Source organism: Triturus cristatus, chromosome 7, assembly GCF_964204655.1.
Source record: "Triturus cristatus chromosome 7, aTriCri1.1, whole genome shotgun sequence".
Classification (NCBI taxonomy): Eukaryota; Metazoa; Chordata; class Amphibia; order Caudata; family Salamandridae; genus Triturus; species Triturus cristatus.
In genome coordinates, this window is record NC_140590.1 from 211,859,626 (window position 1) to 211,885,185 (window position 25,560).

General features: G+C 47.3%; 1 protein-coding gene across 2 annotated transcripts in view; it reads left to right on the forward strand.

Moving 5' to 3' along the window:
• Nucleotides 1–25,560, forward strand: part of LOC146809241 (zinc finger protein RFP-like) — a 255,257-nt gene that overhangs the window by 168,284 nt on the left and 61,413 nt on the right. For both annotated transcript variants that reach the window (XM_085616066.1, XM_085616067.1), the window contains one exon: nt 20,094–20,147. In XM_085616066.1, the coding sequence (XP_085472192.1) occupies nt 20,094–20,147 (54 nt within the window). The remainder of the gene's footprint in view (nt 1–20,093; nt 20,148–25,560) is intronic.

A 25,560-nucleotide genomic window follows, 5' to 3' on the forward strand; every position in this document is an offset into this window, starting at 1 on the left:
TGTGGTGGCCCCAAAAACATTCCAGCCACCTTTGGTCATCCAGATTTGCCTTTAACCCGACAATGTTTCAAGCCATGACTTTAAATGTGGGTGTGTGTAAACTCAGGATTTTGGATATGCCCACCACCCAAGCCAAAGAAGTCTGATACCTAGGGTTAATAGGGTTGATTTGTGGTGGCAACAGGCAGTTGTTCTCATCCAACCTACCCAGTGGTGCAAACCTATTGTAAAGTTGTAATTCCAATCCCGACTCTTTACTTTGGGCCCTCTGATCCCTCACAGGGGGTCTTGTGGAGCTCCATCCTGAGCCTGCTGGCCTAGAATACTTGGGGGGACAGAAATGCTGTAGAAGGACAATCATAATCTTTTTTTCATTGTCCTTTGTAAGTAAACTGCTCTGTGCGAGTGCATTGGAGACTCTTGGGTGCCTGAAATTAACAACAATACAATCCCCTTGGTGTTCTTTTCTACATTCTGTCCCACCTAGCCCACACTTCTTGTCATTAAAATATGGGGTGCTGTTATATAACTGTTAGATAATTTACTGATTATCAAACTATAATGTATTTGTACTTTTTTCCAATGCTCTATTTTGTGTGGTCTTGTCTATTTATAATCAAATAAAATATTTGAACACAAACAAATATGGGGGGGTAGAAGGTGCCCATTCACTTGAGTATTGTCGCACCAGTGCTTTACCTTAAGCATGAGGTCCACCACGGTTTCCCTGGATCCCTGCTTAATGGGTGGTACCCCCAATAGGATGCTAACCAGAGGCCTAATTGAGGTGGTAAAATTAATACCGTTGTGTCCCCCAATTGTGCTATTGGGGACCTGTTCGGAAGAGGTGCACTTGGTACAATACCCCGTGGCACTCAAACACTCAGGAGTGCTCACCTGCCTGGTAGTATGTATAGCCTGACTAGTGTGGAATGGATCAGTCTGACACAGCATCATTGGGGGCCCCTAATGTTCTTTTTTCTCCCTAGCGCAGTCTGCCTTGGGCCCTCCATTGCATCCCCCATTATGATATTAGAGCTCCTGTGAGACCACTCTGGACACCCTGACCTATGGTGGATAAGACCACTTCCTTGCTGCTGGTGGAGCCAGTCTTGTGGCGTAAATGTTGACCTATAACACGCAAATCTACTTGAGGTTACTTAATGTCCCTGCTACTCATTAGCAGTAGAAGTGTTTGTTAAATAAAGTATTTTAGTTGTGCAACTTTTCTAAGAAACATCTTTTCATTAAAATTGATGATGTTTCTGATGAACTGTTCAGCCTTCTCCTGCTCATCCCCCCCACCCCCCACCCAAATCGATGTTCAACTAAGGGACTTCCCTTCCCAAAGAATCTGCAGTCTTCACAGAGCACAGGACACTGTGACATAAATAGTTATTTTCCTTCCAGCACATACATCTGCAGTAGGCATCTAAGAAGGAGGGTTAATTTTAGGTGCATTAGAATGACATGTAATTCTCTGATTTGCTTAGAGTATGTTACCTTTAGTCATACCACTGTGAGATTGCAGTTTTAATCATTATTAGAGCTAGAAATGTGTATTTAAAAAACTGGTTTTGAAGTGAGCTGGAAGATTAGTTCCTCCTGGAATTCTCTCTGATTTGTGAGATACTTTTCCTTTGCTACTAGAAATGCTGTCAGTGTTCCTTGCGATCATAACAGAGACTTTCGGAGTTCTTCTTGGAACTCTGTCCTTTTTTAGGTCGATCCTAGACAGTGCATGCGCTGTCTGGAAGACCTCTTGTAGTAGGAAAAAAACTGGAAAGGACTTATGACCCGCCTGCTTCGTTCCTATTGGGTCATTGCATTGTTGCTCCTCTTTGCTGCCTCCGTAATGGTTCAACGTAGCGATAGCTCACTTCCGTTTAGCGAAAGGCAGCACCGACCAACTACAGTTACTCTCCGTCTGCATTGAACATCTGTTCCTCAGAAGTACTCTTTTTTTTTTTTTACATTGGCGGCACCCGTGCTTTGCCTTTAAACATGTTATGCTAAAGCGCGGGTGCTTTACACACCACTTTTCATAAAAAAACATTTTTGCACTTTGGTTTAATTTTAGTTACAACTCGGATCAGTAACTAAAAAGAAAAAAAATATTTGCAGCATCCTCGCTTTATCTTTAAACATGCTAAGCTAAAACTCAGGTGGCGCGACTTCTTCAAAAGAAATAGCAAAAACATATATTTTTTTCGATTGCTTTATGTTTGCAACAATCACGGGACCAGCGCTTTAGCGCTTCATGTTTAAAGGTAAAGCGTGGGTTCCGCGATTGTAACAAAAGTAAACAAATAGATAAACAAAAAGCATGTAGCCGCCATTTTTTTCTATTTGGTTACTCTTGTTACAATTGCGGCACTCGCGCTTTGCCTTTAAATATGTTAAGATAAAGCGCGGGTGCCGCGATTGCTGCAAAAGTAAAGAAATAAAAAAACATGTCTTTCTTTACTTTTGCAACAATCATGGCACCCGCGCTTTATCTTAACATGTTTAAAGGTAAAGCACAGGTGCTGTGAATAAGTTTTTTCCTTTTAATTACTGATCCAAGTTGTAACTAAAATGAAACTAAAGTTCAAAAACGTTTTTTTAACGAAAACTGGTGTGGGGGAAGCAACAAGGGTGAAGATGGATGGCTACTGTAGAACATCTTCCAAACCTCATAAATTATATGCAGGCGAACATGCTTTGGAAATGCGGTTTCAGAAATGGTGACTGGAAAGAATCCAAAAGCAGAGTCTGCAGCGTGGTGTCAATAATCCTACGTCTGTAGCTTATGCTTTCACTTCCAAACATTTCACATTCACGAAACTGAATGACTGGAATACCTTCCCCTCTGCAAGAGCAAGCAGAGAGGAGAAGCGCGCAGCGCACAGTAAGCCTTTCATTCTACCAATAGGCAGGAGCAGCACCCACCCCCACCCCCAGCGCCTTGAGACCCTCACGGGTAAGTAGTGCGCTTTACAAGTGATATGATTGATTGATTGATTGAATCACAGCCTGTGAACTGTGGTGCATTCTCTCACTGCCACAAACCCTTCACCATATGCAAATACCAGGGCCCGAAGTGTACCTCCAGTGAGTGGCATGCCTACAGCACATGTAAAAGTAATATAGCAATTTGATTGGGCCTGTCACATTCTAGAGGAAACAGGTCATTGGAAAAACTATTTTATTCTTTCTGGCTCAGGAGCTAATATTCTTGTTCTGAAATTGTTCTTTGAACATTTCTTCTTTTGATGAAATCGAACAGAATGCCTACAAGTCCCTGATTTTTCTTTTTTGCTAATTTGGTTTATGAATGAGCCCTTGACAGAGGAACTATTGTCTATTTAGACATGATTTAATTGTGATTCTTAATTGTCAGCCTCTTTTTCAAACTACACATCTAAGGGAAAGCTGCACTTTCAGAAAAAACAAGGTAACCCACTTATTTTAGCAGCTGAAATTATTGTAAATATTAAAGTAGGTCATACCATACCACATATGCACCATATTACAATTTTGTACGTCCTCCATAAACAATCACTGTGCGATGGACATTCCTGTTAAGTTGTCCCTGAGCCTACGAGCTAATATTTTTCATCAGACCAAGCGTTACATTGGCTATTGTTTTGTTCCAGTGGGAAATAAGCACTGGCAGTTATGTTAACAGGGCAGAAGTGTCCCATGTCGACAAGCCAGCTCTGGCCACAGCTTGAAATGTGTTTAAGTTTGGATTATCCCGCAGTGTGATTAATAGGTGTTTATTGTTCCTGTTAGACCTGACATCCTTGGCGTGGGTTTTTCCCCTATCTTTTGCCTCTGCTACCTGGATTTTTTTGATGCTGTGCTGGATTTCGTTTTTGCTGGTTTAGATGCTTTGAACACTCTGCCACTGCTAATCAGTGCCAGAGTGTAAGTGCTCCCTGTGTAAAATAGCATATTGATTGGATATACCTGATTGACATATCTGTATCACCATGAAGTCCCTAGTAAAGTGCACTGTGTGTGCCAGGGCTGGTGATGACAGATGCTACTAGTGGGTCTGCAGCGCTGATTGCGCCACCCACCTGTGTAGCCCTAAAATGGTGTCTCAGGCCTGCCACCGCAGGCCTGCCTGCAGTCCCCGGACTGCCATGTCACCCTGGTCAGTGTCCCCACTGACTAGGCCTAACCCTTCCCTTTTTGTGCACGTCAGTCATCCCTATGGAAGGCCCAAGGTACCCCCCTGGGCAGGGTGCAGTGTATGTAAAAGGTAGAGCATGTACTAGTGCAGGTACCATGCTCTGGTAGTGAACAGCGGCCATTTTGTGTGTTCACTGCTGCAAGGTTATCTTGTTCCATAGGCTAACATGGGGGAGGATGATGCCAATGGCTATCCGCCTATCTTCTCATAGGAACAAGATAAGACATGAGTGTTTGATATCCCTGAGCTCAGCATTTAATAACACATCTTTTAGGAGAGGTTGTTTTTAAATCCTGAGTTGGAGAATAGTACTTTTTAGAGAGTAGCTGTTCTCGTGTCTGACCCTTCTGTGTGCCTGGGCATGCTTGTGGATTGACTGTCTGGCTTGAGAGTGACAGGGGCTGGGGATCCCCAGGAGGTTGGCTGAGTCAGCCCTTTGCTGAATGGCGACATTTGCAAGTAGAGTGGAGGGAGGAGATAGCACCTGGGAGTGAATAGGGCTGTGCCTGCCTGCCACACTGCTGGCTCCACCTCCTGCTGGGCGGCTGACGACTCTGCCCCTCACTCTGAAAAGAAAGCAGAGGCCAGGAAAACAAAGTGCTCCAGCAACACCCAGAACTGGATCAGACCGGGCTCAGGACCCACTTGCACAAAGACTTCAAAGACTTTTAGGGGTATAAGTACAAGACCCCTGACAACAGATTTTTAGATTCTACCATCAAGAGGAACCTCTGCTGAAAGACGGACCGCTGAAGAACTAAAGGAAGATTGCCTTGCTGTGTGCTCTAAGGGCTGACCTGTTCTTCTGTACAACTGAAGCTGAGGAGGAGAAGGGGTCTTGCTGTGTGCTGACTCTACCCACTTGACCAAACAAGACTTTGCTGTGTGCTGTGTCTTAAACCGAATCTCCAAGGGCCTGAGAAGAGCTGGCCTCCTGTTTCGCAACCCAGGGATAGAAAGGTTGCCCAGAACCCAAGACTCTGCTGTGTCCCCCCTGCGCTGCTGTGTGCTGCAGGGACCGTGGACTGTTCTACCAAGCTTCTCAACATCTGCCGGTGAAGTGGGCTGGCTGCTCTCTGTCTTGCTGGAGAGTACCGCGCTGATCCGGGCCTGACACCGGTTGCCGCATCAAGAAGACCGACGTGCTCATCGGCACGTGCCTTGCCGCGACCCGGAGGCCTGAAGCAGACCGAGAGTCGTACTTCCCTGCTCTACGAAGCCGCGCTGTGAGTGGCTGACTCCGGTGACGTCGAGATCGTCACTGAGGGCTCATCGAGGGAGTTGTGGAAACCTTGCACCGAACAGCCAGAGGAGCGCTTTGTACAACGAGCGCAGTGACGCCGACGGAGCAACGTAGCTGCCTAAACAACAAGAGCCTACAAACTGATTCATTCTCAGTGAGTATCGAATCACGCAAGAGACTAGAAACTATCGTCTCACGATCCCGACCAACCAAGAAAGCGAATATTGTGTAAACCTGTGATGCTTGACTTCAACTGCGGAAACTAGATAAAGATATATTATTTTTGATATAACTCACCTGTGTGGTCCAAATTTGTGGTGTACGGAGGGGGGATCAGTGTGGTGTCTATGAGCAAATACCTTACACATTGCCTTGGGGATAAGCCTGTCTGCTCGAGCCAAGCTACCTAGAGGGTGAGCAGGGGTTATCTACCGTGTGTGTCCCTGTACCCTGACTAGAAGCAAGGGTCCCTATTTGGTCTAAGGTGTATACCTCTGCCAACTAGAGACCCCCAGATCTAACATTGGTGGTCAGCGGTGGGATTAGAACCAGTATTTGCACTTGACCTGCAGTGATTCTTCGTACATCACTAATCTAGTAAGCAGTTGCACTGCACGAAGTTTTTGCGAAGACTATTCTTGGAGGATCGACGAAGCATCATATCCCTGAATGGAGTAGGTGAGGAGTCGGAATTGCAATTCGAAGTGAAAAAGTTGCTCGAATATAAGAAGGAGCAACTAAAGCAATTCTGCAAGCAGCTTGGATGCCCAGTGAAGGGTGGCGCCAACAAGACGGAGCTACAGAAAGCTCTAAGGGCCTGGTGGGAGGCCAAGAATGGCGCAACCGAGGAAACTACTGGAGGGGATGGCACACCGGAGCACGGATTTGGATCCGATGATCTGCCAGTGAATAGGCCAGCGTCTAGGGCTGGCAGCACCCATTCCAGTAGGAGCCTTTCTCCAGAGGAGCTGGAGGAAAATCAGAGGATTAGGGCCCATGAGATTGAACTTTTTAAGCTCAAAGCTCAAAGCTCAAGCGGAAGAAAGGAAACTGCGCCTTGACAGTGAGAAAGAGGCGGAGGAGAGGAGGAATGCTCTCGCTTTGGAAGAGAGAAAACTCCAGTTGGCTCATGAGTTGAGCATGAGGGAGCTGGACATTAAAGCCAAACAAGTGGAGTCCAGTCCGAATGGTGGCAGCGCACAACCAGTACAGGCAGGTAAAATATACATACCGAAAGATTTGGTGCAGAATTATCAGAGGGGTGAGGATATCTATGCATGGTTTAGATCCTATGAGCTTGCCTTGAAGATGAATGAAGTGCCTGAGAAGAGTTGGGGAGCAGGGTTGTGGAAGCATTTTGAGGCCTCTGGGAGGGATGTCTTAGCACCATTAGAAACAGCAGGGACCTTAACCTACCCCACTATGAAGGAGGCCTTATGCCTCAGGTATGGGCTTACACCAGAACAGTACCGACAGAAGTTTAGGAACTTCAAGAAGCTTGATTCAAGTACTTGGGTGGAGTGTGTGAGTATGTACACGTGTGCACTGGAAGGTTGGATAAAGGGCAGCAAGGTAACTGATTATGTGGGGTTGTGTCACTTGATTAGTTGGGAGCACTTGAGTAGTCTATGTGTTCCAGAGCTGCGCCAGCATCTTTTAGACAGCAAGTTAACTGATCCCGGTGAGCTTGCTAAAGAGGCAGACCGCTGGACTAGCACCAGGGTCAACAAAGGGGTGGTAAGTATGCCAGCCAAGGGTGGACAGGGTCCCCAGCAGAAAGGTGGGGAGGACAAGGGTAACAGTAAGGAGTTCTCTAAAGGGCCCCAAAACAGTTCCCAGGAGAAGGAGTCCCAAGCCCCCAAGCCTAAGAGGTCTTGGCCCCCTAAGGGCAACAGACCACCGCCTACTTGCTATGCTTGTAGGGAAGTGGGCCACATAGCCCCTAACTGTCCCAAGAAACCCCCAGCACCAGCTGCTGCTCCCGTCCCAGGGTTAGCTAGTGTAGCTTTGGGAGGGGATTTGATTTCCAGTGGGGAGGAGGGATTAGCTATGATGACCCTTGTCTCGTTAGGAGACCAAGAGATGGTCCAGGATACCTTGATACCCGCGAACACTAAGAAATACGGGCAAAAGGTGACCATCAATGGGAGGGAGATAGAGACTCTGAGAGACACCGGGGCTAGTGTGACATCTGTCAGGTGTCAGTGGGTGTCTGAAGAGCAAGTCATTCCCAATGTGCTCCGCCCAGTAGTGGCAGCTGATACTTCAGTGCGCCTCTGCAAGATGGCGCGTGTTCCCTTTACATGGGGGGGAGTCTCTGGTACCTTGGAAGTCTGTGTCAGTGATGCCTTGCCAGTAGATTGTCTGTTGGGTAACGACCTGGAGAGTTCTCCATGGAAGTACGTAGAGCACAGAACTCACTTGGAGATGTTAGGTCTGCCCGCGTGGATCTGTGTATCCACCCGTGCCATGACAGCCAGTAAGGGCGAATCAGTAGAACTGGAGCCTGGAACAATGGCCCAAGAACCTGCTAGGAGAGGAAGGGGCAGAGGGCGCGGGAGACCGGCCCCCACTGTTCCCACGGTCCAGGAGGCAGCAGAACCTGAGGGGGATGCCCTGGAACCTACAGGGGAACAGGTGGCCGAACTGGGGGAATTGCCTGAGCTGACCCATTGGCAGCAAGAGGGTGGTCCCTCCAGGGAGGAATTCTGCCAGGCTCAGAAGGAGTGCCCTTCTCTCCTTGGTGTGCGGCAGCAGGCTGCAGACCAAGCAGCAGGCCTAGGGTCCAAGGAACATTTGATTTACTGGGAGGATGACTTACTTTATAGTGAGCCTAAGTTCGCTGAGCCCGGTGCAGCCCGTGTGCTGGTGGTACCCGAGCGCTTCAGGAGCTTCTTACTGGGTCTGGCTCATGACGTGCCTCTCGCAGGACATCTGGGGCAAGACAAGACCTATCACAGGCTTGTCACCCACTTCTACTGGCCCCAGATGAAGAAGCACGTCAGTACCTTTTGTAAGTCTTGCCAAACCTGTCAAGCCAGTGGTAAGAGCGGAGGGAAGTGCGTGGCGCCCCTCCAGCCGTTTCCTGTAGTGAGCACCCCTTTCGAGCGGGTGGGCATTGATATCGTAGGGCCCCTGGATCCCAAGACCGCCTTAGGCAACAGGTTTATCCTGGTCTTGGTGGATCACGCCACTAGGTACCCGGAAGCAGTCCCTCTCAGGACAATCACAGCACCCGTGGTGGGCCGTGCATTGATGGGGATCTTTTCCCGCGTGGGGTTCCCCCGAGAGGTGGTCTCCGACCGGGGTACCAACTTCATCTCTAGGTATATGAAGTCTCTGTGGGAGGAGTGTGGGGTAACTTATAAGTTCACCACTCCTTACCACCCTCAAGGAAATGGGTTGGTTGAAAGGTTCAACCGCACCCTAAAAGGCATGATTATGGGCCTAGCGGAGCCCATGAGACGGAAGTGGGACGTCTTGTTACCATGCCTGTTGTTTGCCTACAGGGAGGTGCCGCAGAAGTCCTTAGGGTTCAGCCCCTTTGAACTGCTGTATGGCCACCCTGTTAGAGGACCTCTCACACTGGTGAAGGAGGGGTGGGAGAAATCCCGTGGGAAAATCCCCCAGGATGTGTTCAGCTATGTGCTGGCCATCCGCAACCAAACGCAGCGCTTCAGGAAGCTCGCTCAAGAGAACCTGGAAGCCAGCCAGGAAGAAATGAAAAGATGGTACGACCAGAATACCACTCTGGTTGAATTTCATCCTGGGCAGAAAGTGTGGGTGATGGCACCGGTGGAGCCCTGCGCGCTCCGTGACAAGTGGACCGGGCCATATGAGGTGGTAGAGCGCAAGAGTGAGGTGACCTACCTGATCAACATGAAGACTCCTAGGCAGCCCCTTAGAGTCTTGCATGTGAACCGCCTCAAACCCCACTTCGAGAGGTCTGAAGTGACGATGCTCATGGCTACAGATGACGGTGGGGAGGAGGATAGTGATCCTCTCCCTGACCTCCTGGCAACCAAGGAGCAAGACGGGTCAGTGGATGGTGTGGTCCTCTCGCCCACCCTGACCCCAGAACAGCAGAGAGACTGTCGCCAGGTGTTGGGTCAGTTTGCCTCCCTGTTCTCCCTGACCCCAGGTGTCACCAATTGGTGCGTCCATGATGTGGACACTGGAGATAGTCTGCCTGTGAAACAGAAGTTTTACAGAGTAGCTGACAAGGTCAGGGCCAGCATTAAGGAAGAAGTTTCCAAGATGTTGGCGTTAGGGGTAATTGAGCCCTCTAGCAGTCCCTGGGCTAGCCCAGTGGTCCTCGTTCCCAAGAAATCTTCTACACCCGGTGGCCCGTCAGAACTTCGGTTTTGCGTGGACTACCGTGGGCTCAATGCGGTCACCAAGACTGACGCGCACCCCATCCCTAGAGCTGATGAGCTCGTGGATCGGTTGGGAGCTGCCAGGTATCTCAGCACCTTCGATTTGACTTCGGGGTACTGGCAGATTGCCTTAACTGAAGGGGCAAAGGAGAGGTCGGCATTTTCCACACCAGAGGGGCACTTCCAGTTTCGCGTCATGCCCTTTGGATTGAAAAATGCCCCTGCCACCTTCCAGAGACTGGTCAACCGGGTACTGACCGGGCTGGAGCAATTCAGCGCCGCGTACCTGGATGACATTGCTGTGTTCAGCTCCACTTGGGAGGACCACTTGCAGCACCTCTGTGAAGTGTTGAGGGCACTGCAGAAGGCAGGCCTCACTATCAAGGCCAGTAAGTGCCAGATAGGGCAAGGGATCGGTGGTGTATTTGGGACACCAGGTGGGGAGCGGCCAGGTGGCGCCCCTACAGGCGAAGATTGATACCATTCTGGCTTGGGAATCCCCCAAAACGCAGACAGAGGTGAGGGCCTTTCTAGGACTCACCGGGTATTACAGACGGTTCATCAAGGGATACGGCACCATTGTTGCACCCTTGACAGAGCTAACCTCTAGAAATCAGCCCAGGAAAGTGAATTGGACCGAGGCCTGTCAGACTGCTTTTGATGCCCTGAAAACTGCCATGTGCACAGCACCGGTGCTTAAGGCGCCTGACTTTTCGAGTGAGTTCGTAGTGCAGACAGACGCTTCAGAGCAAGGCGTGGGAGCAGTACTCTCACAGATGGACGATGAGGGCGGGGACCAACCTGTAGCTTTCATTAGTAGGAGGCTACTCCCCAGGGAACAGAGGTGGAGCGCTATTGAAAGGTAGGCATTTGCTGTGGTCTGGGCCCTGAAGAAGTTGAGGCCCTACCTGTTTGGGACTCACTTCCGCGTTCAGACCGACCACAGGCCCCTCAGATGGTTAATGCAGATGAGGGGTGAGAATCCAAAACTGTTGAGGTGGTCCATATCCCTACAGGGGATGGACTTCACGGTGGAACACCGTCCCGGTACAGAACACGCCAACGCTGATGGTCTGTCCAGGTTTTTCCGCCTTAGTGAAGAGAACTCCCAAGAGGGTGGGTAGTTCTCCCCACTTTCAGCTGGAGGGGACACGTGTTAGACCTGACATCCTTGGCGTGGGTTTTTCCCCTATCTTTTGCCTCTGCTACCTGGATTTTTTTGATGCTGTGCTGGATTTCGTTTTTGCTGGTTTAGATGCTTTGGACACTCTGCCACTGCTAATCAGTGCCAGAGTGTAAGTGCTCCCTGTGTAAAATAGCATATTGATTGGATATACCTGATTGACATATCTGTATCACCATGAAGTCCCTAGTAAAGTGCACTGTGTGTGCCAGGGCTGGTGATGACAGATGCTACTAGTGGGTCTGCAGCGCTGATTGCGCCACCCACCTGTGTAGCCCTAAAATGGTGTCTCAGGCCTGTCACCGCAGGCCTGCCTGCAGTCCCCGGACTGCCATGTCACCCTGGTCAGTGTCCCCACTGACTAGGCCTAACCCTTCCCTTTTTGTACACGTCAGTCATCCCTATGGAAGGCCCAAGGTACCCCCCTGGGCAGGGTGCAGTGTATGTAAAAGGTAGAGCATGTACTAGTGCAGGTACCATGCTCTGGTAGTGAACAGCGGCCATTTTGTGTGTTCACTGCTGCTTGTTCCATAGGCTAACATGGGGGAGGCTGGTGCCAATGGCTATCAGCCTATCTTCTCATAGGAACAAGATAAGACATGAGTGTTTGATATCCCTGAGCTCAGCATTTAATAACACACCTTTTAGGAGAGGTTGTTTTTAAATCCTGAGTTGGAGAATAGTACTTTTTAGAGAGTAGCTGTTCTCGTGTCTGACCCTTCTGTGTGCCTGGGCATGCTTGTGGATTGACTGTCTGGCTTGAGAGTGACAGGGGCTGGGGATCCCCCAGGAGGTTGGCTGAGTCAGCCCTTTGCTGAATGGCGACATTTGCAAGTAGAGTGGAGGGAGGAGATAGCACCTGGGAGTGAATAGGGCTGTGCCTGCCTGCCACACTGCTGGCTCCACCTCCTGCTGGGCGGCTGACGACTCTGCCCCTCACTCTGAAAAGAAAGCAGAGGCCAGGAAAACAAAGTGCTCCAGCAACACCCAGAACTGGATCAGACCGGGCTCAGGACCCACTTGCACAAAGACTTCAAAGACTTTTAGGGGTATAAGTACAAGACCCCTGACAACAGATTTTTAGATTCTACCATCAAGAGGAACCTCTGCTGAAAGACGGACCGCTGAAGAACTAAAGGAAGATTGCCTTGCTGTGTGCTCTAAGGGCTGACCTGTTCTGCTGTACAACTGAAGCTGAGGAGGAGAAGGGGTCTTGCTGTGTGCTGACTCTACCCACTTGACCAAACAAGACTTTGCTGTGTGCTGTGTCTTAAACCGAATCTCCAAGGGCCTGAGAAGAGCTGGCCTCCTGTTTCTCAACCCAGGGATAGAAAGGTTGCCCAGAACCCAAGACTCTGCTGTGTCCCCCCTGCGCTGCTGTGTGCTGCAGGGACCGTGGACTGTTCTACCAAGCTTCTCAACATCTGCCGGTGAAGTGGGCTGGCTGCTCTCTGTCTTGCTGGAGAGTACCGCGCTGATCCGGGCCTGACACCGGTTGCCGCATCAAGAAGACCGACATGCTCATCGGCACGTGCCTTGCCGCGACCCGGAGGCCTGAAGCAGACCGAGAGTCGTACTTCCCTGTTCTACGAAGCTGCGCTGTGAGTGGCTGACTCCGGTGACGTCGACATCATCACTGAGGGCTCGTCGAGGGAGTTGTGGAAACCTTGCACCGAACAGCCAGAGGAGCGCTTTGTACAACGAGCGCAGTGACGCCGACGGAGCAACGTAGCTGCCTAAACAACAAGAGCCTACAAACTGATTCATTCTCAGTGAGTATCGAATCACGCAAGAGACTAGAGACTATCGTCTCACGATCCCGACCAACCAAGAAGGCGAATATTGTGTAAACCTGTGATGCTTGACTTCAACTGCGGAAACTAGATAAAGATATATTATTTTTGATATAACTCACCTGTGTGGTCCAAATTTGTGGTGTACGGAGGGGGGATCATTGTGGTGTCTATGTGCAAATACCTTACACATTGCCTTGGGGATAAGCCTGTCTGCTCGAGCCAAGCTACATAGAGGGTGAGCAGGGGTTATCTACCGTGTGTGTCCCTGTACCCTGACTAGAAGCAAGGGTCCCTATTTGGTCTAAGGTGTATACCTCTGCCAACTAGAGACTCCCAGATCTAACAGTTCCCGACTCAGTGGTACTCAGTTTATCTTCCTCAGGAGGATGAACGCTTGCCGGTTGCAGTCCTACACTAAAATAAGTCTGGCCTGCAGGAAGCAAATGTAACACAGTCAAACAAGCCACTACTTTCATGGCCAGCTGTGGTGGGGAAAGCCAGCGCTGGGGTTCCAGAAATAACACAACCCTCCTGCTAGACACAACAAGCATTTGCAATGCAATAGGTCTCGTATTTATGTGAGTTTAAGCTATTGGCATTGTAATTGACAATGCCTTTTATTTATGTTTTAAAAAACAAAACATAAATAAAAGGCATTGTCATTTACAATGCCAATAGCTTAATAGCGTAAATTCAAGACCTATTGCATTGCAAATGCTTGTTTCTATTGATTTTGCTTCACTTTTGACTTCGAATTATTATGATTTATGTTGACCGCTTAACCGCGGTTCGAATTCTGCCACGGTGCAGCGGTTTTAATCAGTGGGCGGGGCCACGTCAGCAAACGGACGTGCGCAGCACAGCGGAGGTAGTGCTTGCGACGGCCGTTGGCCGAAGGGAGCATTTAAGGGGATAATGTACTTTGTATTTATGTCTCCATGGCATTTAACAATTATTCTGTATCGCTTGACTTTGAGAATTCGTAATAAATCCCTTTAACCATTCTCTGGATTAAAACTTAGTTATTGAGTGGTCCCAATTAATATTTATTCAGCTAATTTTGTTGGGCCTCATGTTGAGAAAGGTGGGGTTTCTTTTTGCAAGATCAAGGGTGCTGGTGTGGAACCAACAAAGGTACATTTTGGGGCAATCCAAATTTTGCAATGGACTTTTGGGGCTTTGCAATGTTTGGGTTCCAACTCCCACACTATCATGGTGTTCAGTGATAAAAGTAATATTTGGTCCCCAGTTTGAGGGCATTTGGCAGAGAGACCCAAGGATATTAGAGATTCAATCTCAGTAACTTTTAAAAGCTCTGCGACACTCAAACAATATTTCTTAAAACAGTCATAAAGTATACCTGACCAATTAATACCCCCAAGCACAGATATAGATGTTACATGTATTTTAAAAATTAAGGTTATGGGAGAGGAAAAATTGTGTAATCTCCTTTTGGGTAATTATGCTAAATTGTGAAAAATTAAGTGAAAATATGCAAAATTGTCATTTATTTCATATTTTAATGTGAAATGTGTCCTCGCCTTAACTTTGGATGCAAGGGCATTCTAAAATAAAGAGCAAAAAACAAAAGTGCTGCATACATTCTGTTTATTTGTGGTGTTTTCTTTCTCCCGTAGAAGGATTTTTATCAATACAGACTTTAAATTACGTGATATGTAGTAAGGGTGTCATTTGGGGATTCTAGAGTAATAAGCATAACATGATGTGCTGGAAATTACACAAAGTTATGTGTTGTAATCTCGTGCACGTTGTTCCATGTTGGAACAGATACTCGCTTTGAGTGTTCTGGTATCCATGGGGATGTTATCGGGGACAGTTGAATGGGCGAACATGGAGGGGAAACAACCATTTGTTTGTTGGTGGTGCTGTACACAATAAACTACATTTTTGTGCACATGAAGTGGTTTCCAGCCTATTTAACACTGGCGACAATCGAGAGCTGGAGCACCACCGACGCTTAAAGAACCCACGAAGGATTGCTGGAAGAATTTTCTGTGTTGAGAGCGTTCGCACGTAAGCGGTTGGACTGGAGTCTATATATATATTCTGCCAAATTGAATTTATCCCTCAAGGACTAGCGGAGTATGAAATACCGCTTTTAGGACTGTGTTCGTTCGAGTTGCTGAGTTCGAGTTGCTGAAGAGAAGAGCAACGGAAAAGGAAGTGTGTCTTGAAACAGGCAAGTCGTTTTGGGATATAGCAACTTGCCGGATGTTGACTTTGTACGTTTGACTTTATACGCAAATTGATTTCTCACTTACCAGCGTATAACGGTTGCTCGCAGGGCTCGCGCTGACTCTCCTGAATTCATGCGCATCGTCACGAGCCGCGGATTCCACATCTCTCCAAGCGGTGTCATCACGCATCAACGCGTTTGATCAGCGCGTTCGCGTCACGTTAGACGTGCCTCCATTTTGTTTTTCGGTATCCTTGGTTACACTCAGGGCTTTCTACGGGGAGATGAATTAATTACAGAACACTTTTTTTTCACGCTGCTTCTGCAATTCTGCTGCTAACGTGCTGGGCAACCTGGTTTTCTTCTTCTTTTCAAAATGTCTTCGACCTCAATGAGCCAGCCACCTGCATTTCTTTGTGAGAAAGGTGAGCCATTGCTTCCTTGGAAGCGATGGAGAAATCTTTTTGATTCTTACTTGGTGGCAATTGGAGGTGAAAGATTTTCAGCAATAAGGAAACAAGCCATTCTCCTGCATAATTTGGGTGTTGAGGGCCGGAATATTTATGACAGTATTGATGAACTTCCGATGGGTGATGGTTCGGGGGAACCGTCAGATGTTTTTGAAATGTCCATGAAGATGCTTGAAAATTACTTTGGACCTCGCATAAATGTTGTGTTAGAACGCCATAAGTTTTTCATGAGAATTCAGGAACCAAAAGAGAAAGTTGGGAACTACGTAGCATCTTTAAAGACCTTAGCCAGAACATGTGAATTTGGAGACTTAACTGAATCACTGATCCGTGATCAGCTGGTCAGATGTACAAACAGTCCTAGAGTCCAAGAAAAACTTTTATCCAAAAACCCGTCTCTACGTGAAGCTATTGCCATTGTAGAAGGCATGGAAAATACTTTGGGTTGGGTGAAGGAAATGAAGGAAAATAAGACCTCTGCAGACTGCACCTCTTCCCCTAGTAGTATTCATGAAGTTACAACAGTGGTTCAGCAAACTGTTGCAGAAGATAAAATTAGCAAAGTTACTCAGATTCCTAAGACGAAGTTTCAAATTGATCGTAGCAAGATTAAATGTTACCGTTGTGGGAGCTCGAATCATACTGCTAATTTTCCTAATTGTTTTGCAAAATCTGCCACATGTTTAAAATGTGGCATGAAAGGTCATTATGCCAGGGTTTGTAAGTCTCCTGGCAAGGTTCAATGTCTTGAAAATGCTGAATCTCCTGCAACTAGTCCAAGGATGGTCATTTCTAATGTGAGGAGTGATGGTATTGTGGATGCTGACTCCATATCTATGCCTGAATGCGATGTTGTGATTGGTGGCGAAAGTTTTGTTGTGTTAGCTGATTCTGGTTCTCCGTTCACGATGATTGGAGACGAAATTTGTAAAAGAACTTTTCCTGACATTACACTACTTGCTCCTGATATCAATCCTGTTAGCTATGGGGGGTCACGCATAAATGTGTTTGGTTACACGATTATGGGTATATTCTTCAAGGGTCGTGAAACCATTGGAAAGATTTACGTGGCACAAAGGGGTGATAACCTCTTAGGTTGGAGGCATCAGAGAGATTTAGGTATAATATTGAATCCCAATGCTCTCAAGGCTTCTGATCAAGTCATGCTGATTGACTGCATTCCTAATTCCAACAAATTTTTCGAGGAATTTCCTCAAGTTTTCACTGAGAAGCTGGGCCTGCTAAAAGATTTTGAACATCGCATTATTTTGAAGCATAATGCAATACCATGTGTCCATAAGGTTCGGAAGGTTCCAAACATGATGTTATCTCCTCTCAAATCAGAGTTGGATAGGTTAATTGAATTAAATGTCATTGAGGAAATTGAATCTTCTGAATGGTTGGCTCCGGTAGTTTTGGCCCCCAAGGATGCTGGAAAGAGCATTCGCATGTGTGTGGACCTTAGAGGTCTGAATAAATGGATATGGGTTGACCGCCAACCGCTGCCCAACATTAACAAAACTTTATCCATGCTAAGTGCTGCAAAGGTTTTTTCTGTTCTTGACTTGTCTTTGGCGTATCACCAAGTCCCACTTCATGTTCATTCTAGGCATCTGACATCTTTTGTAACACCATTAGGAGCATTCAGATTTATCAGGATGCCTTTTGGATTGGCGTCAGCTGCGGCATGATTTCAACGCATCATGAAGTTGGTCATTGGTGATATGCCAAAGTCATCTTTTTTCAAGATGACTCTTGTTTATGGCAAAGATGACATGGAACATGATGCGAAGTTAAGAATGGTTCTGGAGAAATTGGCGTGTAAGGGCCTTACTGTTAACAAACTGAAGTGCAAAATTGGTGTGTCCTCAGTTGCTTACCTTGGGCATGTGATTTCCGGGGAGGGCATTCAACCTAAGCTTGAATTGGCTAAGAGTATTGTTGAGGCTCCAACCCCAATTGACAAAGAACAAGTTAGATCATTTTTGGGTTTGGCTGAATTCTATGCCAAGTTTATAAAGGGTTTTGCATCTGTAGTTGAACCTATAAGGAATTTGCTTAAAAAGGGCATTCATTTTGAGTGGAATGATGCGTGTGAGACTGCTTTTGGAATGGTTAAACGTTCCATCAGCCAATTACCTAGCTTAGGCCATTTTGATACCAGGAAGAGAACAATACTCACCACTGATGCAAGTTTATCTGGGTTGGGTGCGGTATTATCCCAAGTTGAGAATGGTGTTGACAGGGTTGTTGCTTTAGCTTCTCGAGCTTTAAGAAAAGCTGAACAACAATATTCTTGTATTGAGAGGGAGGCGCTTGCAATTGTTTGGGCAGTTAAGCATTTTAAATTTTACCTCTGGGGCATTCCTTTTGTTGTTCAATCGGAACATCGTCCTCTTGTACAAGTTTTTTCTTGAATGGAAAGTGACAGATTGACTCCTAGGTTGAAGCGTTGGAGTGAAGGTTTAGAGGAATTCAATTTTCAAGTACAGTATCTGCCTGGATCTTCAAATGTGGCTGCTGACTGTTTGTCTAGATTGCCTTTACAGGTACATGATGATTTTGCCGATGTTGAACCTCTTTGTGTCTCTTGGGTTAGGGAATCTTCTATCTCTCAGGAAGAATGGACTGAGGCTATTTCTGGTGATTCTCTATTTTCCAGTATCAAGGATTTTATCATCAAGGGATGGCCTGTTCGTTGCAAGGATGTTGATCAAGACCTCAGTCCTTTTTGGTCCATTAGGAATGAACTGACTATTTTACATGGAGGGTTGAAGAGAGGTAGCAGATTTATTCCTCCTTTGTCTTTGAGACCGAAACGGATAAATTTGGCTCATGAGGGGCACCTTGGAAGGAGTCTCACTAAATCACGACTGAGGGAAAGGTATTGGTGGCCGTACATGGATCATCAGGTGGAAGCAGTAGTTAAGGATTGTCATCTATGTTCGTCTAATGATAAGTCCAAAGTTGTGAACAGTGCTCCTTTGTCTCCGGTTGAAGTTCCTAGTCAGCCGTGGACAAAGTTAGGTTTGGATCTTATGGGTCCATTTGATTTACTTGCACCGTCTGAAAGATTTGTTAGTCTCTTGGTGGGTTACACTTCCAAGTGGGTATCTACCAAATGTGTGAGTAATGTCAACACAAGAGTTATTGTGGAATTCTTGAAGGATGAATTTGCTGGTGAGGGTTTTCCGAAATACCTCATCACTGACAATGGTGTACAATTTGTATCTTCTCAGATGGGGGAATTTTTGGATGACCTTGGTATCATTCATCTTAAGACAGCTCTTTATTCTCCTCAGGCCAATGGTCTTGCTGAGCGTATGAATCGTGCTGTCAAGGGGTGTGTACAAACAGCGTTAGATACAAAAAAAACCCTAAAAGATGTTTTGCGTGATACTTGGTGGGCTCATCGCACCACGGTCAACCATGTCATATGTAACTCGCCTTTCTTCCTTCTGCGTGGCAGACATGCCAAATCTAAGTTGAATCCTACTTGGTTTCCTCCTAATGATTTGACCTCTTTGGATTGGAAGGAGGTGGAAAAGAGGATTAATTCTTATCAAACGGAGTATAAAAAACGTTTTGATTTCAAGAATGCTGTTAGGTCCAAATTATGGAGTGTTGGTGAGTGGGTTTTTATTAAGAAACCCAGGTTTTCAAAAAAAGGTGTTTCGAAATTTATGGGTCCTTTCATGATTTCTTCAATTCATAAGAATGTTGTTACGATGCAAAATGGTTGCAAGTGGAGTATGTCAAGGCTTGTGAAATACACAGGGCCAGATCCTTCTTTGGGTTCTAATCCTTGTGGTATTTCACATTCTGATCAGTCCAGTTCTTTTTCTTTCCCAAGTTCTGATCATTTTCCTAGTACCTCAACTCCTCCAGTTCCTGGGCATGTACAACCCAGGAGTTTCCCTCGAAGACTGCGTGGCACCCCTGCAAGGTTTAATGATTTCTTTTTAAATACTTTTTAATTAATTGTAATTTTATTTTTTGCCTGTATTTCTGTTATTATGTGTTTTCTGCATTATTGTGTAAAGGGGATGTGTTGTAATATCGTGCACATTGTTCATGTTGGAACAGATACTCGCTTTGAGTGTTCTGGTATCCATGGGGATGTTATCGGGGACAGTTGAATGGGCGAACACGGAGGGGAAACAACCATTTGTTTGTTGGTGGTGCTGTACACAATAAACTACATTTTTGTGCACATGAAGTGGTTTCCAGCCTATTTAACATTATGCCAATATAGTGACAATCTCACTCAGGCCCAATTCAGAACTTTAGTTTTAAGATTGTCTTCACATGGAAAAACACCTTTTAAATTACTACAGACAGACTTCAAATTTACTTTTTTCATGAAAACACTGTTACATCTTTTAAAATCAGGGCCCAATATTTATTTGTTAATGCAGTCTTAATATGTAAGTAAATTTCAGTTGAGTGGCAAAGTAAATAGTATATCACTAAGCCACAGTTAAGACCAACATGTGCCTGTCGTGACACAGCTCATAATGCCTTTGTTATCTCTGAACAGCTTTTGATTTCTGTTTGAAACTCATCCTCAGAAATGTAATGCCTTTTAGTTAAAAATATGTATTTGTCAATTGACTCACCATTTTGTTAATTCCCATTTTAACAGATACTAAAGACCTTCATGGACGCTCAGCAAAAGTTTTATATGATTATAAAGCAGGTAAGTAAAGTTAAACAGTTTTTAACATGCATACCTACATATGTTTTGACTTAAAGTTGCAAAATGGTTAATTTCAACAGGTGTACTATTCTACAGTCCAATAAACAATTACAGATTACAATAATAAAAACACTTTACCCTGCCTCAACATATATGTGATAAACAGTGAAAAACTAATTAAACGTCAATTGTTATTCATTTTTTCAATTTTAGAAGATATTTAAGATGTCTGCATTGCTTCAAGCTAAATGGACCATTGAAATAAGAAGCATTCTTGTTATTAATTATTCTCCAAGATAGTGTCAATATGCGAGCTTGCATCGCTCCTTGATATAAATGAGGGTTGACTGCAGTTCTAAAAGTGGGGGGGTTTCAATACTTTAACTACCAGTAAGACGTCTGTCACATACGGGGGGCAACATGGTTAGCCAGCCAAAATTGTGGCCGTGAACTAACAAGGCTCCGCCTGAATGCCCAGTTATCCGTCTGAATCCTCTGCTAGCAACTGCATTGATGGATCTACCCGACTGGTCCTGAACCTTGCAGTAGGCAGCTGTTTCCTGCCTTTACTGTCTCGCTGGCCCTCCTGATGCAGTGATTAAGGGGCCGAAGCCTGGTGAGGCCCGACCTGCCGTGCGGTTTTGCTGAACTGAGACAGCGGACTTGAGGAGCTCGCTTGCCTCTAAGCTGGGGGGCGGGCCACCTGCAGACGTTGTCACATCAAGCCTGGAGCCCCCTGACAAGTGATTGCAGCCCTGGTGGGCACCTGGTCGGGATCACCGACTGACCCATTTGAGCAGAGCCTCAGGCTGGCCTCTTGGTTGGCGCAGGGATGGGTGCTGCTACTCCTTACCAGGATGGCCTTCACTGAAGTGACCCGGGGCCCGTATCGGGCCCAGGTCTGATCAGCACGGGAGGCGGCTGGAGAGGACTGCACTGCCCTGTGCAACTCGAAGGTCTCCCACTTCTCTCTGCGCCGAGACTGAGCCTGGGGCCTTGGTGCAGTGTCGCCATACCTGGCCCTGATGAATTGCTGGCCGGTAAGTGAGCTGGGGCACAAAGTCGGGATCGGGTCCAGAAATCCTGCTCACAGCTGCACACAGGTTCGAGTAGTATAGGCCATGACAGATGTCCGTGACAGGCCCGGCCACATTATTTGAAGCAGACCCAGCGGTAGGTGCGGTCTCAATGCCTATATGCATCCAGTGGGCGCATGGGCACCGTGGTGGTGGTGTCTGATCCAAGGCCGCGGGCGGGCCTAGGCATCACGCTCTGTGGTGGTGTGGGGCAGTGTCATGGACTGACATGAGTGGTGGTTACCTGGTGAGTGAGGTGGGCACGAGGGTGGAATCAGGCCCAGGCCCCCTACTCACGACTGCATCTTATTGGCCCCAGGTCGAAGTGGAGTGGGAGGAGGTGGGAACCAGCAGTGCGGGAGCCCGGCCCTTTTTTTTTTACTCATCCCCCGGATTCTGGAGGAATACAGGAGCAGCACCATAGGGGCCTGTATGGGGAGGATCCTGGCCTGGCGGATGAGCAGGGCATGAGAGTGGGGTCAGGCCCAGGCTCCCTGCTGACATTCTTGCGCCCCGTCTCCTGCAGAGGATGGATCACACAGTTACTTTGCTGGGCGCTGCACTGGCTGGATCCCAGTGGACACTGGCAACTGGACAGGATACGTGGCCTGGAAAGGCTCTCGTTGGGCTGTGGGGCCTCGGCTGCACTACAAGGCCCCTTGTTCCTGTCTGGTGATCGAGTACGGGCAAGTGGATGATTGACATGTGCACTGGGGACTGTGCGAGCTGTGGTGTGCAGCGATGTAGTAAGGCCCATCCTAACCGGCCCCTGGCAGCCAACAGTGGACGAGCGGGTTATGCAGACCTAAGCTATTCCTCTCTAGATGGAAAGGTTTCCACTGGGGGATGAGACTTCCTGACCCAAGTCTTGCAGTCGCTCTTGCTGATGTGGTGGCCGCTCTGCAGGGGGGCTCCCATCATGGAATCACACACACACTAAGAAACTCAGCCACACTAAAGTACTGTACACTGATGCCCTGCATCCACATTGGGGACCTCTATCCCCCTGTTCACTTTCTTGCATGGAGTCGCCAGTGCTGGCCATGGCCTCTTATCCTGTTCCGACAGAGGACCAGTAGGCGGTTGTGACTTTTCCTGCTGGCAGCTGCCCTGGAGCCGGAGATACTGGGATGGTTTGCATTTTCTTCCATTCGGTTGGTCACACTTTACGCCATAGCCACCTAGCCATGAGAAGTCTTCACTCCACGGGGCCTTGGCTCCTGCTGGGACAGCCTACACCGACTGCTGGAGGTGTTCCCGAGATCGGTACCTCCCCTCGCTGAAGTGTCGCTGGGCACCAAGCTGGACACAGTCCTGCAAGCTGTGTAGAAGATAGATGCCACGCTTGAGTTGACCCGCTCATCATTGGAGGGGCAGATTGACAAGATCATGGCAGACGGTAAGCTCCTTCATGCAGACCATTAAAGCTCACGCAGAAGGTACGGGACAAGGAACTTACACTGTATGAACTCTAGCCCATCACCCAAGAACACACGGCTGAGATCCAGTCATTAGATGATCAAGTTCACACCCTGGATCATAAGGTGGAGAATGCTGAGGGCCGGTACTGCAGACACAATATACAGGTGGTGGGGCTCCCGAAGGGGGAGAAGGGTCTGGATGCTGTCTCCTACAATGAGAGGTGGATCCGTACACTATTACCTGAAGTAGAATTCACATCCTTCTTTTCTGTTGAGTGGGCTCACCAGGTCCCAATGAGGGCCTGGCACTCGACCCAGGCTCTTTATATCACGCCTCCTGAATTACAGAGACCACAACACCATCTTGCACACAGTTGCAATCCAAAAACAAAGAAGTTCCTTTCAGGCAGTCAAGACGCGGCTACACGAATTGGACCTGCGTTATTCATTACTGTTCCCCATCCGACTTTGAGATACCTTTGAGGGATGCACACATTTCTTTGACTCTCCTGAAGAGGCCTGGGACTGGGCTGAGGTGAATGAGTTGGCTGCTTCATGGCCCCCACCTGCTGTGACTGCTGAAAAGTGCCCCTCACGAGTGCTGCACATGGGCGGTAGGGGAAGCCGGGTAAGGCAGCTCTCCCTTCTGCAAAAAGGTAGTCCCGGACTTGGAACAGATGTTGACAGAAAGCAGGAAGGCCCTGCACATCACAACTGCGATGCAGGACTGTGTCTCTAGCGCTGAAAGAGATGCAGGCCCATCGAAATCCCTCACTGATGATTTATTTTTTTATTTTTTTATTTTCTAAACTTTTAGAGTGCGAACAAATACCACGAATGGTGTCTCGGCGCTGGGCAGACAGAGAGGCACTTCCTGTGCATTATTGAATGAATAACCAAGTCTTCACTTGCTTTCTGAAGAGCAGCAGTGAAGAGGTGTTTTTTATGTGATGGGGCAAGGAGTTCCAGAGCCTCGAGGCAGCTACCAAGAAACGTCTGTCTCCCCAAGTGACTGTTCTCACTCGTTGAATGCATAAGGATGCGGATGAGGCAGATCTTAACGCTCTCTTGGGAACATACAGCTGCAGTGATTCCCTAAAAAAGTCGGGTCCTTGGCTATTCAGTGCCTTGTATATAATACACAAAGCCTTGAATTTTGTTCTTTTTTTTACTGGGAGCCAGTGCAGTTGGTAGACGACGGATGAAATAGGCGCAAACTTGGGAGTTTTGGTCAAGATTCGTGCAGCGGCGTTCTGCACCATTTGTAACTTTTTGAAGACCTGCTCCTGAGCATTCAGCAGAAGCCCATTACAGTAGTCCACCTTGGATAGCACCAAGGAGGACATCAGGGTTTTCCCTGCAGACAGGGGAAGGTAAGGTAGTAACTTTTTCACTTTCCGTAGCGTAAAAAAGGAAGAGGAGACTACAGCATTGGCATGATTAGTGAAACTTAGTTTGTTGTCAAACAACACTCCTAGGTTTCTGACCTTTGAGACTGGGATGGGTGGGTTGCCCATTTCCGGTGGCCACCAGATCGGAGACCAAGATGGTTTTAGGTCTCCAAACACCATTACCTCGGTCTTATCGGTGTTCAGCTTTAGACAATTATTGTCCATCCAATGACTGATGGCTCTCATGCCCGTCTGAAAGTTGGCTGCCACTTCGGTCCCGTTTTTATGCACTGCCAACACCAACTGGGTATCGTCGGCGTACGAAGTCACTCCCATTCCGTGGGTTTTAATGACCCTCGCCAAGTCCGACACATAGATGTTAAAAAGTGTCGGACTCAGCGAGGATCCCTGGGGGACTCCGCAAGGCAGCACAAACGTTGGTGAATAGAAATTCCCCATCTTTACTGACTGTTCTCTGTTAGCCGGGAAAGAAGCCAGAAGCTCCGCAGCCTTGCCCTTTATGCCCATGGCTGTGACACGGTCGATCAAGATGTTGTGATCGACCGTGTCAAAGGCTGCCGAGAGATCAAGCATGATCAGAACAGCCGAGCCACCCTGGTCCATGATCTGTCTGATCTCTTCAGAAGCCTTGATGAGCGCCGTCTCCGTTCCATGTCCTTTCCTGAACCCAAACTGGGTGTTATCTAACAGGTTGTTATGATCAATATAGCTAGCCAACTGTTTGTTTATAACTTTTTCAAGTATTTTTGATGGATAAGGAAGGGCTGCTATAGGGCGATAACTTTTTAATTCCAAGGTGTTAAGGGTAGGTTTTATTGGAAGTGGCTTTATTATAGCAGTTTTCCAACTTTGAGGATAGTTTCCTGATTCACAGATGGTACTACAGATGTTCTCCAGGATTGGTGCTACCACATCAGATGTTAATTTGATGATGGTTGGTGGGCAAGGATCCAGAGGGGAACCTGACATAGTTGTTTTAATGAGATCTTTTATTTCTGATAGAGATGGAGGGAGAAATTCATTCAGAGAGGAGGATGTGAGTTGTACGTTCTTGGTGCTATCTGAAAGTTCCCCAGTCTTGATGTTCTTAAATTTATCAAAGATTTCTGTGACCTTGGTTCTGAAAAAGTCAGCCATTTGATTATGTCATCATTTGAGATGATGTCTAAACTGCCACCTGGCCATAGAGGCCTGACGAGTTCCCTTCCCCAGTGGTCAACACACAAACAGCTGATGACATTCTATGAACCCTGAACATGGTTTGCCCTTACAGGCACTATAGCTCTACAGCACTGTTTGCCTTTTTAAATGTGTGATATATGGTGGTTTAACTTTCTGTGATTGAAACCTTGGGGTTTGGGGGCCTGGTTCAGACTTGTACTCCCCTACATGGGATTCCGGGCGGAAACTCTCTGGCTTGCTGCTTTGTTGTAACCATTAGGTCCTTGATGTATGTTACCTGCAAGTACATAACGCTTAGCATGCTGGGGCGTGCACTTGGTAG